The sequence below is a fragment of the Eubalaena glacialis genome, chromosome 19, assembly GCF_028564815.1.
Source record: "Eubalaena glacialis isolate mEubGla1 chromosome 19, mEubGla1.1.hap2.+ XY, whole genome shotgun sequence".
NCBI classification, from domain to species: Eukaryota; Metazoa; Chordata; class Mammalia; order Artiodactyla; family Balaenidae; genus Eubalaena; species Eubalaena glacialis.
The window spans coordinates 55415024-55432871 of record NC_083734.1 but is presented as its reverse complement, the minus strand read 5'-3'; the positions used below and the strand labels follow the sequence as shown (position 1 = coordinate 55432871).

Below are 17848 nucleotides of genomic sequence, written 5' to 3'. Positions count from 1 at the left end.
AAGCTCTACCTCCAAATAAGGTCACATTCTGAGGTTTTGGGGGGTTAGGACTCCAAAATATGATTGGCGGGGGGTGCACAATGCAGCCCATAACAAGATGGTGACCATTTGAGCCTCGAAAGGGGTTGTGGGCAGAGATGCCATTGAATACAGGCATGGCGCTGCCATGGGTTCTGCGGGAGGTGGGATCATCCGGGGGCCCCCTCTCTCAGCCTTGTGAAGCTGTTCCATGCAGGTGGCACCAGGGTAACGTGAAAACAGGTCAACGGGATGTGAAGATAATCCGAATTCTGAGAGTCGCAGCTTGGCTCCTGCCGTAGAACGTCTCCCTGGGCTGGCAAAATGCCCCGCGTGGGGAAGACAGCAGGACAAAGACGCCGCCTGTACATTTGTTGTAGTTTATTCACAGATGTTCACGGCAGATGTCTTGGCCACTGACTCAACAACGAGGCTGGACGGATGAGCCACTTTTCTCTGCTCCTCGTGTTTTGGTGTTTTAATTAACCGACTCACTGGAGTGATGTTTGGGGCAATGCACAGAATCTACATCTGGCTTTGCTGCTGCAAGTTGCTTCCGGGGTGAGAGCGGTGGCGTGCAGGGACAATGGGCCCTGATCAGACTGCAGCTCGGGCATGTCAGACAGTCCCGCCCGTGCCCTGCGCGTGAGACGGGAGGAGAGATGAAGCCGGAGCTCCCGTCAGCTGCATCTGAGACATCCTCATGGATGCCCGGATCCACGGTGGGCATTTTAAAGTAAAGCCTTTCCCTTCCTGCCTGCCCAGAATCGGCTGTGCTCATCCATTTTATTTGCATAATTTCAAGCATCATTAATAGTACATTGGCATGAGGAAAAATTACCAAGCTCTTCCTCCCTCCATGAGTGAAATTGGGTTTAGGAGAAAATTAGTTGACTTAACTGGAAAATAATGAAAGTTTGAGAAGAGAATGTTTAAATAAGGAGGACGAGGAGGGGAAGCTCGGCCCCGGCCCCTGTGGAAATCGGTCTCCTGGCCTTTTTGTCTGTTCAGTGTTTGTTCAAGGGAAATACTGGGGAGGGTCCCCGGAGAATGACCAAGGCAGGGACCACATCCTGTCCCTCGTGCTCAGCCCAGCTTGACCAAGCTGCAGCCAGTAAACCCTCTGAGGAGCCAGTCCAGGCAGGCCTCAGGGTTTGAACCCATTCAGATCTGTCCGTGACTGGCTCAAACTGGCCTGAACTAGCCAGCTTAAGGCAGCCACTGGGGGGATGGTGCTGCCATTCTCTGGAGTGGGGGGAGGGGAGAGAAGAGAAAAGCACTGATTTTGGGGGGCATACGGGGAAGACCTTGAATTTGGGTTTAGACACGTTGAATTAGAGGTGCCCACGTGGAGGCAGCTGAGTGATGGGCTGCGGGGGCTCAGAATGGAGACAGCATCTCGGCAGCCGCTGGTAACTGAACACAAGCATGAATAAAATTGCCAAGTGATAGGGGAAGAGGCCTGAGAGCAAAGCCTTCAGAAACAGCAACACTGAAAGGCTTCTTGGGGAGAGAGGTGCTGGCAGAGGGGACTGAGAAGGAGTGGGCACCCATGGAGAAGATGCTTCTAGAAGGAGGGTGTGGCCAATGATGTCACATGCTCACAAAAACTAAGAAGGAGACTGAAAAATGTCCAAAGCATTTGGTCACATGGGCGTCACTGTTGACCCTAGAAAGAGCCATTTTGGTTGAGTTGTGGGTACAGAAGCCAGAAATTTGTGGGTTGTGGAATGAGGCGGCTGCTGAGGAAACCAGCAGTGAGTTAGGTTCTTCTCCAAGGAGTTCAGCTGTGAGCGGGAAGAGAGAGAAAGAGAAGTGGGGGGACGGTGGAGTCGTAGATGGTGTGTGAGTTTCTTGGGGCTGCTGAAACAAAGCACCACAAACTGGGGGATTATTGTCTTCCAGTTCTGGAGGCCAGAAGTCCAAAATCAAGGTGTCAGCAGGGTTGGTTCCTCCTGAGGCTGGTGGAAGACTGTTCCATGCCTCTTCTAGATGCTGGGAGCCTCAGGCTTTCCTCGGCTTGTAGATGTCTGTCTTCTCCCAGGGTCTTCACACCATCTTCCTTCTATTGTGTCTGTCTCTGTGTCCAATTTCCTCTTCTTGTGAGGGCACTAATGACTTCACCTTAACTTGACCATCTGCAAAGACCATTTCCAAATGAGTCACATCCCAGATACTGGGGTTAGGACTTCAACATCTTTTGGGGAGAATACAATTCAACCCATAACAGAGGTTTGCATGTTTATTTTTCAAGATGGGAGAGTTGGAAGCGTGTTTAAATGCTGGTGTGAAGGAACCAGAAAAAGGAGGAGTTGAAGCCACAGGAGGGAAGATAGTATCATGCATGGTGGCCCGAGAGGATGGCCCCCAGGAGGAAGGAGAAGAGGGCGGGATGTGGTGGGGGTACCGATGGGGCTACAGGGATGGAGGCAGGGGTTGGAGCATGCCCACTGATGCTTTTTATTTTATCTTTGATGTAGGAGGGATGAACATCTGCTGGGAGTGAGGTGGAGGGGGCGGGAGGTGTGAGGAGAGTGGACGAGACCAGAACACCCTGTAGGCCGCCCTGGATTTGTGATGTGTTAGCCCTTAACAAAGAGGTTTGAACCAAATATGGCAAAATCTTATGACTTGACAAGGCTGGGAAGTGGGAGCACAGGTATTCATTATATCATTGTATTATTTTCTGTAACTTTCTGGATACTCGAAATACTTTGTTGTTCAATTCGAACAGGGGAGGAAGAGCCGCATCCAGCATCTGCTTGGCACTTAGCAAACCCTGTACTCAGTGGTTCTTTCTCCCCCACCTATTCCCAGAGGAGGCATGAGAGGCAAATGACTAATTTACGCTAAAACACTGCATCCCCTCTCCCTTCTGGTTTGTTTGTTTGTTTGTTTGGCTGTGCCACGTGGCTTGCAGGATCTTAGTTCCCCAACCAGGGATCGAACCCGTGCCTCCTGCAATGGAAGCATGAAGTCCTAACCACTGGACCGCCAGGGAATTCCCGCCTCTCCCTTCTTTTGCCTTCTTCCTCCTTGGGTTCCAAGGAGGCATTTAAATCCGCGTAGCGGGATCATGTTCGGAGTAGCTGAACACCGAGGAACATGAGGGCCTCTGCTGCGCTGGGGGCCCAGAGCCTCGCTGGTCCCTGCCCTTCATCCTTCCCCGGGATCCAGGAGGGATGATTCCCTGCACCTCCCACTCCATGCTGCTCTGAGCCACAAAGAGTGGGAGTCTGTCTCTTGCAAATCAAGGCCCCTAAGCCTTGACCTTGGCCCATAAGTGTGACCTCACGGATGTAGTGGCCTAGGCGCCTTTTCCAGCTCTGGCCTGGTCCACATTGGGGCTGGGAGGTTGCAAAGGAAGAGCGATTTAAAAGAAATCACAAGCCCTCAGGAAAGGTCCGTGCAACCCAAGTGGGGTGGGGAGAACTTGGGGGGAGTCAGAGAAGAAATGAAGAGGAGGGCTGGCTTCTGAAGGCTTTTGAAGGAAGGGTAAGGAGGTGGGATTCCTTCCGGGGGGCGGCGGGAGGGATGCATCAGTACATCTTCAAATCTCAGGAGCCATGGGTTCTTGTAAACAGAGGTGGGGTCCTGAGCAAGAGGAGGTCTTGTCCCGTGGCGGCTGGAGAGGAGGAAGGCAGACAGTGGGATGAACTTCCTGGAGACTGAAGTGCCCTCCACAGGAAGGATAAAACTCCATTGCTCTGGGCTCAGAGCAGGGGCAGGGCCGGCCTGGGACTCTTTTTATTCCTAGTGAAGCTGGCAGAAGCATAGGATGGTACCAATAACCCCTAGCACTCCTTCTGACTTCCCTGAAATCATAAAAGGGCTCTGGTCAAGAGAGGATTTATCTTGGGAGCCAGACTGTTCTTTCCTCGGCTGTTCTGAAACGGACCCAGATTACCCTACGGTTCTTGGCGGCACTCCAGGGCTGTGTCTTTCCTTTAACCCAAGTCCCCCACAGGGCTTGTTCCAGTGGGATTGAGAGCAGAGTCTCACCCATCTTTGTTTCCTCCACGGTTTGGTTCCTCACAAAGGTTTGTGGAACTGGATAGAACAGCGAGAGCCCCTAGGACCTGAGAATCCCCGGAAAAACTGAAAACCAACATCCCAGTGGCAGAGCGAAGAGGTGGCACCTCTGGGACCGACCTGGCCATCAAGAGCCAACACGGGCTTCAGTGACCCTAACCTGCACCCGGGCCTGAGAGCCACCTTCACTGAAATCCTGGCTTGGATGAGAGAAGCCTTGATTCGTGCTCAGCATTCACTGAGTGAATTCACGAATGCAGCATTCGTGCATTGTTACTTAAATGGGGGAAGGAGGCAGGGGACAGCCAGAGGGATGTGTTCCTGGCCCCGGCGGCCCCCAGGAAGAATGAGTCTGTCGTTTCATCCAGCTCTCCTGGGAGCAGAAGCCATATTTTTAGCCCTGAGTTTGCTTACTAGGAGGGAACGCTGGGGAAGAAAGTGTCGGCTTTGGACCACAGGCCCGATGCAGGCCGCCCAGTTCCATTTCCGAATCCTCCTGCCTGTGTTTCCTTTGGGCTTTGGCTAAGGAGTGGCTTTTCCTTTGAACTCCCTTTTTCTCTGAGCCCTGACTCCACTGGGGACCTGACCGTTCTCTTTAGCTGTGATCCCTGACCCTCCGAGGGCACTGGGACACCTGCATTTTCAGGAGACGGAAGCTGCGGGTGAGCCCACCATGAGGACTTCGTAAGGCTGCTTTCGTTGGCTCAGGAAGGTCAGCTCATGCTGGGCAAGAGAAGGAAACCCTGCAGGAGAATTTAATTCCTTCCTTGTTAGTGATCCTAACCTACCTGCTAAAGCAGCTCGTTAGAAGCCCAGTTAACTTTCTGGGTTTATTTCTCTGTGGTCCTCACGCTCTGGGGAAGGGGCGGCAGCCGCTCTAACAATGGCCGTGAGAGAGAGACGGGGGCAGTGCCTTAGTGCTCAGGGGGTGGGCACCGGACAGGGTCCGAGGGCTGGCAGGCCCCAGAGGAGACAAAGGTCCTGGGCTGCCCAGGCGGGGTGCTCCCAGTAATGAGATGGATCCAGGGAAGCCGAAGTTCCCCATGGGCACTTAGCGCCTGGAGGCAAAGATCTTTGAGCGCTTGGTAAGGATTCTTTTTAATTAGGTCCATCCCACACAGAGAAGACAGAGAGGGAGAGAGAATAGTTTGTTCCAGAATTTGAGCACTGCCTGGAGAGATTATTTCTAGCCACAGACCAAAGGCACAGGGAGAAATAAAACCGGAGAGTTTTTAGCCTAGAACCGTGGAGATTTGTCCATGTATCATGGAATGGGAGTAGAGGTGGACACCAGAGCGATTCTGTGTCTGTGCAAGGTCGCCAGCAAGTTTGTGCTGGAGCTGATGCCCAGGGATGCTCTTCACCGTGTAGAACTCAGCATTTTGATTCCTAGCTGAGGTTTTTTTTTTTTCTTTTGGGCGTAGATTATATTTTTTCTCTGCCTTGTCCCATTTACCCATTCACCTTTTGATCTTTTAGCAAAGAGTAACAGCCATCCTGCTCTGGCTATTTGCTGAGCCCCTACATTGTGGGGGGCCCTGGAGAAGATGGGGACATGGGTGCCTTTGGGAGACAGAGTGCTGGGCGTGCACTTGTGCGTCTGGGCACAGACACCGTGAGTGTGGACAGTTTGGTTTTGGCTCTTTAAAAAAAATTGTAGTAAAGTACATACAACGTAAAATTTACCATCTTAACCGTGTGCGGTTCAGTGACGTTGGGTACATTCACATGGTTGTACAACCATCCCCACCATCCATCTCCAGAGCCTTTTCCTCTTCCCAAACTGAAATGGTCCCCATTAAACCCTAAGTCCCCATCCCCCACTCCCCCGACAGGTTGGCTTTCAAGGGTGGATTAATCTGGGTTGGGCACCAGGACCAGATGACCAGGTGACCTGTAGAAAGGCTCTTTTGCCCTTTTTCACCCCTTCCCACACCCCCTTCATCTGTATTTAGACTCCCACTCAGGTGGCCTGGGGACATTTGGAAATTCATTCCAACCACCCAATTTGGCAATTCCACGGAAACTTCCCAAGCGTTGGGGGTGGTAGTGGGCGGGCAGGGGAGGCTAAGTGGGTGCATCTGAAGTCCCCTCATGCTGAGAGGCTGCTTGTTCCCTTCTCACCAGGGCCATGGGGGTGGGGAGGCTCTGTGAGCCCCTCCCGACACAGCTCTGGGCTAAGAGGGAAGAGAAGTGAACTTGACATTGGAATTAGGAAAATGTCTGGACAGGGGCCTTTTGAGGAGTCAGCACGGAAGGTGGAATTGTACAGCTGAGCCTCCCTGGGCACCTTTGTCTGAAGGTTGTCAGGAGACAGCATTTTTCAATTCATGTCACTGCTCCAACCAACCACTTAGAGTAAAATTGCCCATAAAAGTGAACTTAAATTACAAGTGATAAAACCACAACCTCCTCTCCCCTCGGCTGACCCTCTGCTCTCCTCGGGACGAGCTCAGATTCCTTGTGACAAGAGTAATGAGGAAGCTTCAGACGCATTTCCAGTGCAGTCACTGTAAATTGAAAATCTTTGTTTTCTAGGGCTGGGGGGACCGTGGGTCTCCTCTTTAACTCCTCCTGGGAAGGGGACCTGCTGTCTCAGGACCAATTTGTCTCTCCTCCTTTTCTTCCTGCTGTGATGTCCTTTTGGGACCCGTGGGGCCACTTGTGTCCAGTCCAGACCAGGAGGCTACTCAGCTAATAACCCTCGGCGACGCCTATCAGCCCTGGGCCCCTCTCACTCACCCACCCCCTCTCTCCTAACATGCTTTTCTTGACCATATTTTCAACCTTTAAACCAGTTCTTCCAGGGGTGGGGGGAGGGCGGGTCCCCCTGGTTCATTACCTTGTTAATTCGTTCATGAACACAACAATACTTATTGGGTCAGATCCTGTCCCAGCTCTGGGCTTTCACAGATAACCTGGCCCTGCCCTGGAGGGGCCCCGGTTGTGAGGAGGTGACTCAGGGCAGTGCAGAGGGATGGTAGGGAGGGGAGTGGGATGCTGGGGCAGGGGGATCGAGGGAGAAGGGCGTCTCACTCTGACCAGAGGTCCAAGGAGGGCTTCCTGGAGGAGGAGGCAGGGTTTGAGTCCAGGAGCAGGAGATGAGAAGTCTCTGGAAAGGATCAGATGGAGCCAGGGATGACTGACCAGGTTGACATCGTGGAAAAATCTCTCTAGAAAAGAGTCAGGCAAGACAGGAGGGAGGCAGAATGGAGAGGAAATTATCTCAAGATTCTAGCTGAAAAATGACCGGGACCTTAAGTGAGGGGTGTGTGTGTTGGGGGTGGGGATGGGGTAAGGAGTTGCCAGACTCAGAAATTCAGAAGGTGAACCTGATGACTAAAGTAATAATAATCAACGGAACTTTCACTCTCCTTGCCTCACTTGATCCTACCAGGAACCCCGTGAGGTAGGCATTTTTATTTGTCTTTTGCCGATGAGAAAAATGAAATCCCTAGAGGCTTATGGCCCCTCCAAAGTTAGCAACAAAACTGGGACTGGGGCCCAATCTCTGCTGGCAGCCCGGGGCTCCAAGTTCAGGATGTCACTGTGGTCCAGTGACCCACCATTGTGCTGTCTGATGCCCGGTGGCCCTGGGGAGGAAGGGGAGCTCAGTGGGTGGGAGTGTGGGCGCTGGAGCCCACTGCCTGGGTTCCAATCCCAGCTCCACGCCTTCCTGGCTATATGATCCTGGGTAAATGAATAAACCTCTCTGTTTCCTAATCTGTAAAGAGGGGAGCAGGATGGGAATGGGTCTGATCTCATAGGGTAGTTGCCCAGATGAAAGGAATTGAAGAATTGATGAGTTGAAAGCACGTAGAATGGTGCCTGTGTTCAAAATGGTAGCCATGAAGGTGAGGGAGATGATGACACAGGCTCTAGGAAGTCAGTGTGGGGTCGTTTTCCCAGGAGAGGGCTGTGACTTGCTCATCTGGCCTCTCAGTGGCCCTGGTGTCTGGGGCTGGGGCCAGGGGTGTAGTCAGGGTTGAGGCAACCAAAGGAAGCCCCCATGACTTTGTTGGCACCACCCATGGCCACAGAGGGACAACATGTTGCCTGGTAACCAGCTGGAAAAGCAGTGTGGGAAAATCAAGCATGTGACTGGTGCAGGTAGCAGCAACTAGACCCACCTACGGTTTATATTTTCAGAATCGTCTTAATTTTCCCAGACCCAGATTCCATGAGGGAGGAGCAGCCACCCCCTTCCTCACTTCTGCAAGAGGCATCATCACTTTGTCTTTCTATTTGTGGTTCTCAATTGAGTGGAGGAAGTGGGGAGGGGGACCAGGGTCTGTCCTAAACCCGGAGCTTTATAGCCCAGGACAAAAATGATACTCCATCTGACTGGAGGACTTTGGGGTGTGAGAGACAGCCACACTGGAAAGAAAACAGGGATCCTACAGAGGAGAATGTAAAACCTGCTCGACACTTAAAAATACCACCAAATATTTCATGAAGTCTCCAGGTTGTGGGAACTGTTTCCTGTGATGGCTCCAGACCCCTGGGGTCCTGGGCTTATTCCCCTTTGCTTTCTGAGTAATTCAGTAAAAAAGCTGAAGAAGCACGCCATGCCTTAGAAACCCTGGGTTTGAGAATCCTGTGTGGCCGTCTGGTTGGAAAGAGGGACTCATTGGAGGGTTGGACGGGTGGAGACGGGGGTGGGGAGGGTGCTTGGCCATTTTTAAGTTTATAGATAAGAAATGGGGAGAAAATGGTTATAAGATTTTTGCACTCCTCTCTCCCCACTTAGCAGCAAAGGTTCTACCACTGGGGGAGCCAGCGTGGGGAAGCTGAGTGAGGCTGGGTGCACTGGCTGGGGGAGGGCATGCCCTTCTCTTCCGGCCACAGACCAACTCCTGATGCCTTGATCCCCGTCGCCCGAAGCTCCCCTTGACATCTTTCCATCATGGCCTTGTCATCAGGTTATTATAAACATCGCTGAAAAGGCCGCGTTAGGGCAGTTTGCTCAGGGTACAGTGTTTACCGAGCCTCTATGGGTGTCTTGCTGAATGTGAGCAAGATAGTGCAGAGGCGTCCAGGTGTTCCTTTTCCACATGGCTTGAATTGTCTCAAAGAGCCGGAGATGCGACCCAGGGAACTGATGATAACTGTGGCCTTTTGCCATGTGGATCCCTGAAGGGGCTCACTGGGAGGTCTCATGGATGCCTTCCAGCATCTGGACCACGAATCCAAGGGAGGTGGGAATGGGGGAGGTGGGCAGCTGCTGAGGGGCTTCCCTGGGGGTCGACACTACTCCCTGCCTGGCTCAGCCGCTCAGTACAGACTTACTGAGTCATTGATCTAAAAGCCTCATCATCTCTGCAGAGAGTGTGTAGTCAGGCTTAGCAAAGGCTCCCGGATGGTGGGCAGGGGCATCCAGGACAAAGTTCACGCTGGCACTGTGGGGACCAGGCAGGGGGCTTTGAGCCTGTCTCCCTGGAGGTGGACTGGGCAGATGGGAGGCCGTGTCCTTCAGGCTCCAGTGAGATGATCCAAAGTCTCCACCCTGGGTCACCAGTGGCAGCCCTGTTCCCATATGAAAGCCTGCGAGTAAGTGACCCAGCAGGCAGGGTCTGCCTGTGGGGCAGGGCTAGGCATCTCCGTGGGCCAGGAGCCAGTCAGCAGAGCAGGATTATATCTTCTGGGGCACAGGTTTGGGGACCCGTCAGCTCCTAACAAATGCTGAAGCTGTGCTGAGGACCTCGGCGGGTGTTTATGGCACTTTGTGAACATTGGGTAGAGGTGTCCCCTCTGGGTGGACACGGCCCTGCAGGGATCAAGTTTGTGCAAATTAACAGAAGGTGCTCCTTCCTTCTGGCAGGTAGCCCAGGCCAGGTACAGTCTTGGCAAGCTAGCCGGGGCTGGATCTCAGTCCCAGTTGCCCCTCGTTGGAGTCTCTTGTGCAGTGAAAAACCTATACAACCGTACATGGCTGCCCTGTTTGCTTCCTCTCCAAGAGTTCGCCAGGATTCATGCACTGACCTCACTTTCCTTTACAGTGTTCTCCCTGCCACTTATTCTGGGCTATAGGAACCAGGGTGGGCTCCAGGTCCCCCCAACGCAAGCCTGTTTGGGAAGAGGGGTTTTTGCTGTCTGTGGGTCCCTCTTGGGGCTCAGACTCTGAAGGGTTCTTCTCTCAGTAACTTAGGGGTGCCGCCAGGCCGGGGGAACTGCCCGCTCACCATGCCCCTGCCTTTCGACCTCATCTACACTGACTACCACGGACTGCAGCAGATGAAGCAGCACATGGGACTCTCCTTCAAGAAGTACCGGTGAGAGGGCAGCGGGACGGTGGTGATGGCCCATGGCAGCCCCTGGGGTCTGGCTGCCGGCTGGTCCCCAAGGTGGGGGATTGCACTTTCCCAGGTTCCGCGGTGGAGAGAAGGCTCCCCCTCCCCCACTGCCTTCCTTCTCTGACAGCTCTGCCTCCTGACTAAGGCTGACTCAGATGACAATTAATAAACCACAGCCAGGCGATCCAGGCCCCTCTGCTGCTGGACAGGCTGGGGGGCAGGGTCAGAGCTGACCCAGATGGAGCGGGCAGAGGAATTGCAGGGAGTGCTGGAGGGGAACAAGGCAGGTAATGGGGCGTGGCCTCTGTGTGTGGGGACCCAGCAGCCCCCTCCCCACTCCCTCCTCCACCCCACCCCCTCCAGGGCAGGAGGAAAGACAATGCCATAGCTCTGTCTCTCTGCAGCCAGCCTGGTACGGGGTTTAATTTAGCAGAGAGCCCTGCTATTTATTACGTTTGCTCTAGTCTCATTGACTATCCCACATGATTTTATTAGGAAAAAAAAAAGTGACAGGCAGCGTTGTTACTTTTATTATTAATGCATGTTCTCCATGCACTGGGGGCCTCTTCCTGCCATCCCCGCCTCTTCCGGGGGAGGAGTGCCGACCTCAGCAGTCTGGACAATTCTGGGTCACCGGCAAGGACTCTGGGTGAGGGAACTCCTTGTAGGGGCGTCTGAGTCTCAGTGGTTTTCTTCAGGTGCCCACTCCGGGGTGGCCCAGATGGAGGGAGAGGTTCTGGGCTTTGGCCCATTGACAGCAGCCTCAGTGGGCCAAAGGGTGGGACAGAGCCTCCACTGGCTGGGAGGCCCACCTGAAGTGGCCACACTTGCAGGAGACTTTGAGGCACGATGGGCACGATGGGCCCGTGGCAGTGGCTGGTCCCCCTGGGGCCCTGCTTTTCTGCGTCTCAGCCCAGATAACCCAGGCACATCCTGCGGGTGTCAGGCTCCTGGGCAGAGGGACTGTGGACTCCCTGCCCAGGAAAGTAGAAATCGTACAAGTGACCCCTGGGGCAGTGGGGAGGGATCCCATTCCAGGCTGGGCCTCCCCTTCTAGGCTCCCTTGGGGCAGCTGTAAAAACTAACAGTTTCTGAGTTAATGGTCCCTGGTTCAGGTGTATCACTAAGACCCTGAGACAGTTATCCCCATTTGACTGATGGGGAAGCTGACCCAGAGAGGTTAAGGCACTTGCCCGTGGTCACACAGCCAGCTAGTGTCTGAGCCCAAGCCCTGACCACACATCACACTATCCTGACCAGCCACCTTCGGGTTACAGAGCCCACGGCTTGCACAATCCCAGCCCAGGGAGACACAGGGAGGTTGGTGACCCTGGTTCCTGATCCCGGGGGGGTGGACAGGTGCCGCATCCGGGTCATCGACACCTTCGGGACAGAACCTGCGTACAACCACGAGGAGTATGCCACGCTGCACGGCTACCGGACAAACTGGGGCTACTGGAACCTCAACCCTAAGCAGTTCATGACCATGTTCCGTGAGTGTCCGGCCGCTGGGCGGCGGTGGGGGCCTCTCCGAGGTGGCCCGGGAGGAGGCAGGTCCCATTCCTTCCTCTCCTCCCTTTTGGGGCCTGTGCGGGGAGGGGAACACACCCCCTTGGCGTGTCCCCTTGGACGGGAAAGCCTTGTTCCCCTCTCTGCAAATGTGTGAGCCACAGAGGAAGCCTCTGGTGGTGTGTAGGGAGGGGGCAGCCTGGGTGCGGGGGGAAGCATGGTGACCTTTCCAACACCCGGAGGACGCAGCCTTTGTCCTCCTGGAGCACACGTTGCTCTCTTGTTCTCGAGAGTGGCTCAGCACAGGGTTCCAGAACAAAGAGGGTTCCTTGGCCTTTGAGAAAGAGAGACATTCCAACGTGGAGGGAGACTTAAGTGAGTGGTGAGGGGGCAGCATAGGGAGGCTTTCTAAGCAGAGGGAACAGACGTAGTGAAGATGGATATGGAAAGAACGGAAGGTTCTGGAAATGCAAATGCTCTGGGAGGCTCCAGCGTTGGGGATAATGGGAAGTAAGGCTGGGGGTGGGGTGGCTGCAGCCCCTGTGGGTGACGGGCTTCGGGCAAGGGATGCCATTTGAGCTGAGCTTTCGCGATTTTTAAAAAAATTTATTTATTTAATTTATTTATTTTTGGCTGCTTTGGGTCTTCGTTGCTGCGCGCGGGCTTTCTCTAGTTGCGGTGAGCGGGGGCTACTCTCGTGTGCGGGCTTCTCATTGCGGTGGCTTCTCTTGTTGCGGAGCACGGGCTCTAGGCGCGCGGCCTTCAGTAGTTGTGGCCCGTGGGCTCAGTAGTTGTGGCTCGCGGGCTCTAGAGCGCAGGCTCAGTAGTTGTGGTGCACGGGCTTAGTTGCTCCGCGGCATGTGGGATCTTCCCGGACCAGGGCTCGAACCCGTGTGCCCTGCATTGGCAGGTGGATTCTTAACCACTGGGCCACCAGGGAAGCCTGCTTTCACGATTTTTAATGAGACTTTAAAATATATACACACTGACCTCCCCTCTTACATGCAGTGTGCTGAAAATAATTTAACCTTTTCTTGACAACTCAGGGTCAATGCTCTATCTCTCTGGTGTGGGGCCTGCCCTGCAGGGCCGGCAGAGGTGTGCAGAGCCGCGTCCCCTGCTGAGTGGCCCCTTCTCCTGTCGCTGTTTGGTATGGCGCCTTTTCTCCTACTTGGGAGACTGTCAGCTGTCACTTTTAATCGTCGTCAAGCTATCTGCATCCAGCAGCATCTTGGACGTCTAATTGGCGGCTCTTTGAAGGCTGTGGGTCAGAAAGCCGGATAAGCGCCCTCGTTAGGATTGTCTCTAAATTAAGAGTGAGCTTGGTTCCAAGCAGGGTCCCGAGGAACTTGCTCGTAAGTAAAGTAGCTGATCTCTGCTGAGCCTGTCAAATGAATGCATCCCTTTTGGGTGCTTAGGGACTGCTTTTGTATTACTCTTCAGGTTCTAGGCTGTATTAGAGGCAGACAAGATTTCTGAATAATACATGAGTAACGGCTTGATTGGATCGCAGAAGGTTGGGAAGGTGGGAAGTTTCCTTGGAGCCCAGATGAGGAAACTGAGGCCCAGAAAGGTGGAATGTCCTGTCTGAGGCCACATGGCTCTGTGGGGACCAGACTCCCTCCCCATAGCCCGTTGCAAGGTTGTACGAGGCTTCTCCAAGAGAAGAGTGACTGTCCTAACGGGTCATCTGGTGGCATTGTGCTCCCAGCAGAGTGATTGGAGTGGGATGGGTCTTGAGGAGATTTCTGGAGGGAAAGGAAGTGGGGGTGGGGAGTGGTGGTGATGCTCTAGGCTGTGTAAACAGCATACGTGATAGCAGAGCAGAAAAAATACCATCGAGGATCTGGGAGCAGAGTGGTGGGGTCTTTTAGCAAAGATTCCTGAGTTCACATTGGATATGGTAATTCGAGGTTCACTGTAGGTTCTTGAGCTAGGGAATATCGTGGAGAAATTTTTTTTTTTTTTTTTTTTGGTCACACCGGGCGGCTTGCGGGATCTTAGTTCCCTGACCAGAGATTGAACCCAGGCCCTCGGCAGTGAAAGCACGGAGTCCTAACCACTGGACCTCCAGGGAATTCCCCCCCCAAATTTTTTGAGATACATTATTCTGGCAGACCACAGATGGCCAAAGGGACAGTGGTAGAGGACGGGGAAGCAGGAGATGGGTTAAGAGCCCTCTGCGATAATCTACACCGAGAAAATGAGGACTTGCCCTGGGGTAAAACCCACTGGATCTAGAGTTCCAAACCTGGCAAACTCCTACTCATCCTCCAAAACCCCATGTCAAATGTCTCTTCTTTTTACTGTCACTTTCACTGATCCCCTTATCTATTCCAGGCAGAATGTTTTTATAACTCTTAAACCTAATTCTGTTAAAGCATATATTGAAATAGAGTTATTTGCTTATACATTTATTTCCACTGATAGATTATGTATGAATCACTCAAAAAGGAGCCACTGACTGATTTATCTTTATTTCCCTGGAGCCTATCGAGGTCCTCAGGAAAATGTTAATTGACTGAATCAATTAAAGAAAGAGAGAACAAAAAACAGGCTTGCCTGTCTTAATGATATACCAAGTCCAGGAAGGAATTCATGAGCAGACCTCTTTCCCCATCTATTGATAGCTGGTTGATTTCCCCAAAGAGCTAACTGGGAGGCTGGCTGCCTCTCCCTGCCTTGCCCTGCCCCCAGGAGCTCTTTGCTTAATGGTCCCTGTTATTTTAGTTGGTTGCAATACTTCGCTGTCCCACGCCCACTAGTTTAGCTAATTGTTCTAAACCTGTCCCTTCTGGTGGAGGGACTTCATCTCTGAGAATAGGGAGGAAATGGTGAACGAGAGAGAGACTTGGGTGCAGCCCCAGCTAGAGCCAGGGGGTAGGGACAGAGGCCAGGATGGGGCTGGGCAGGCAAACTGGGTCAGGGAGGGTCTGGTCTGCCCTCCTGGGGCCTCTCCCTGGCCTGGCAGAGCCTCCTGAGACAGGAGAGCTGCCTGAGCTCTGACCATCACAGAAACAACTCCAGGCCTCCAGGGTCCCCCTTATGCCTCTGAAGCCCTAGAGGAGAGATCATTTTGTTCTGCAGCCCGTCCTTATAGTGGTCGGATTGTCAGACTTAAGAATCCGTGAGTTTTCTGGGGCACTTCGACAGAAAACCACCACCTCTTCTAAGATGCACCAGATATTGATTATAAATTTTGTGGGTATTGAGACGGATGGATAGACATATTGTGTTAAATCTACACATTTGATTAAAGTATGCATCCCAATTTCAGAAATGCTAAAATGTGAAAAAACGTGCATCTGAAATGAAGAAATAGGGTATTTGGCATCAGGGCTGTTCTGGGAAATCAAGGGTGTATGGCTGTAACCAACCTACTCCCCGCAGCCTCTCCCACCTGGGAAGGTAGAGTAGGTATAATTGGGTTCCATAAGCATTCTATTCAAGGTCCTCTACGTTGAAGGGAGGGATCATGTGACTTGCAAATGGATGGCACTTGTGCCTACACCTCTACCCTGCCACGGCAGACAGAGCTAATCAGCGACATTCCTGCAGCGTGGCCGAGGAATTGGAGCCCTAGCTGAAACGCATTCCTTGCCCCTGGTGTGCTCGGTTCTGGGAGGTGAGGCAGGGTGCGATCCGCACTTTGCCGGAGACCTAACCGCAGTGGATGGGGCCACAAGGGAGGGCACGTGGGCCCCAGAGAAGGCTTCTGGGAGGAGAGGAGGTGACGTGTGAGTGGGACCCTGAAGCGGAATAGGATTTTCTCATCCTAGAAAAGGGTGGTGGGCGCTCCAGGCAGAGGGAAGGGCAGGGCAGAAGCTGGCAGGTGTGAAAGGGAAGATGTTCCGTGCATTTGTGAGCCAGCTGGCCGTGTGCCGGGAACACAGACAGAGCTTTTGCTCTCATGGGGCTTAGATTCTGATGATAATACACAACCAAATCAATATATACTATCGCATCTGGTCATTGAGTGCTGGGACAAAAAATAAAGCAGGGAAAGGAGACAGAGTGGGATTGGGGTCAGGAAAGACCTCTCAGCAGGGCCTTGTGAGCAAAGAGCTGCGTGGAGAGAGGGCTGGGGAGGTGGTAAGAGATGCCGTGGAAGGGGGCCAGGGCACTGATGGGTGGATGCTCTCCCCGCCCCAAACCGGACCCCTTACCTCCCAGCCCCTTCCCCATCCTTGCCAAACAGGGAGCCCTCTGATGGGGCTGGGCCGGGTAGACCCAGGGTGTGCCCTTGGCTGTCTGGTAACCCTCTTCCTGACCTCATGGTCTGGCTGCAGCTCACACCCCGGACAACTCCTTCATGGGCTTCGTGTCCGAGGAGCTCAACGAGACGGAGAAGCAGCTCATTAAAGGCGGCAAGGCCAGCAACATGGCCGTGGTGTACGGCAAGGAGGCGAGTATCTGGAAGGTGAGCCCCGCTGACCTCAAGCGCCAGCCCTCGGCCCCCAGGGGCTCCCAGCCCCAGGATTCGGCTCGCATCCACCGCCCCCAGCACTGGGTGACGGTGGAAAACAGCCCCCACTAATGGGTCAGAAAAGAGGCCTCTAACTGCCTTTGGAAATACCAGCCCGGGGGCTCATGCCTCACCCCTCTCCCTGCTCCCACGCTTTGCAACAAATTCAAATGGCTTAACCTTCCACCCTCCCTCAGGATGGATCAACAGACACTCTAACCCCGCAAAGGGGGTTTAGGTTAGACGTGGGGATTCTGTGGGATGGGAGGCAGTGGAGAAGCAGGAGAGGACTAGGAACTGGAACCCCATCTTCAGGGCGGGGGTCCCACGAGAAGCCCCACCCGCTCGGGAGGGTACCCACTCGCCCGGCCACTGACTTGTTCTCTCTCCTCTTTTCTCTCTGCCCCCCTGGCAACGAGGCAGCTCCAGGTATGCCGCGTGTTCCCTTCGCCTCCTGCCCCCCTCCGCTCTCTATAGGGTCTCCCCTGGGGGTGCTCCCGAGGCGGGCTTTCCGGGGTTTGTGGCTCCTGTGGATGGACCAGACCAAGGTGGGAGGAGGGTGATGGGGACAGCGGGGTCTCAGGCTCTTCCCGGGGCCCTCTGAGGGGAGGCAGGCCCTGGAGGTCAGGGTCCAGCTCCGCGTCGCGCCGGGCAGCTCCTAGGATGGGCTGTTGACCTAAGGCAGGCAGCATGAGGCTAAAGGTTAATAATAAAGATGCCGATCGTGGGGAACATTGAGCAGCCCCCGTACCCCATGTCGAGCCTGTCACATGACCATCTTAGTTAATGATTCTCATGCTGTGTTGATTAGGATTAAGTCCAGCTGTCACAGAAAAGCCCTGAATAATAGTGATTGAGGCAAGATGGAAGTATGTCTTCTTTTCTGTTGACAAACTCTGGAGTTGTCAGTCCTGGCCTGACACCTGGGGCTCTTCTCCCCTGGTTGACCCGCCCTGTTTAGTTCCCCCCCTGGTCTTGCCTCATCGTTTAAGATGACCACAAACAGTGCACAGTCATTACATCTGCCCTCCAGCTGGGAGGGGGTGGGGGAGGAGGAGGAGGAGGGGGAAGAAGAAGGGGCAGGGGAAGGTCAGGTTTAGGGACATCTCCTGACCATTACGCGCATCTCTTCCCCATATGGCCCTGTGGCTAGGTCTCGGTCCCATGGCCATGCCCAGTCTCAGGGGATGCTGGAAGTGGCTGTGCCCCCGGCAACCAGGTGCCCAGCTCAGCCCTGGAGTTCTGTGACTGAGGAAGGGGGAGGAAAGCGATATTATGGGACATCTCATGGTCTGTGCCACAACAACCCTATGAGGTCATAGCCATGGCTAATACTGGTCCATCCAGAGCTTACTATTGCCAGGTGCTCGCATATATTTTCTCACTTGACCATCAACTATGAGGTTAGAGTGACAAGCTAGTTAAGTGGTGGGGCTGGGATTTGAACCCACATCTAACTCTAAGAGCCAGAACACTTAACTCTGACTCTACATAGCCTCCTCGGTTATGACGCCTTGGATAGAGGCAGAGA

General features: G+C 53.7%; 1 protein-coding gene across 2 annotated transcripts in view; it reads left to right on the top strand.

Annotated features, from left to right (window-relative positions):
• Nucleotides 1-17848, top strand: part of MGAT5B (alpha-1,6-mannosylglycoprotein 6-beta-N-acetylglucosaminyltransferase B) — a 66105-nt gene that overhangs the window by 34128 nt on the left and 14129 nt on the right. Inside the window, exons 9-12 of one of the 2 annotated variants that reach the window (XM_061175612.1) lie at nucleotides 10191-10322; nucleotides 11703-11836; nucleotides 16142-16272; nucleotides 16741-16746. In XM_061175612.1, the coding sequence (XP_061031595.1) occupies nucleotides 10191-10322; nucleotides 11703-11836; nucleotides 16142-16272; nucleotides 16741-16746 (403 nt within the window). The remainder of the gene's footprint in view (nucleotides 1-10190; nucleotides 10323-11702; nucleotides 11837-16141; nucleotides 16273-16740; nucleotides 16747-17848) is intronic. The other variant, XM_061175611.1, reaches the window with a different exon arrangement.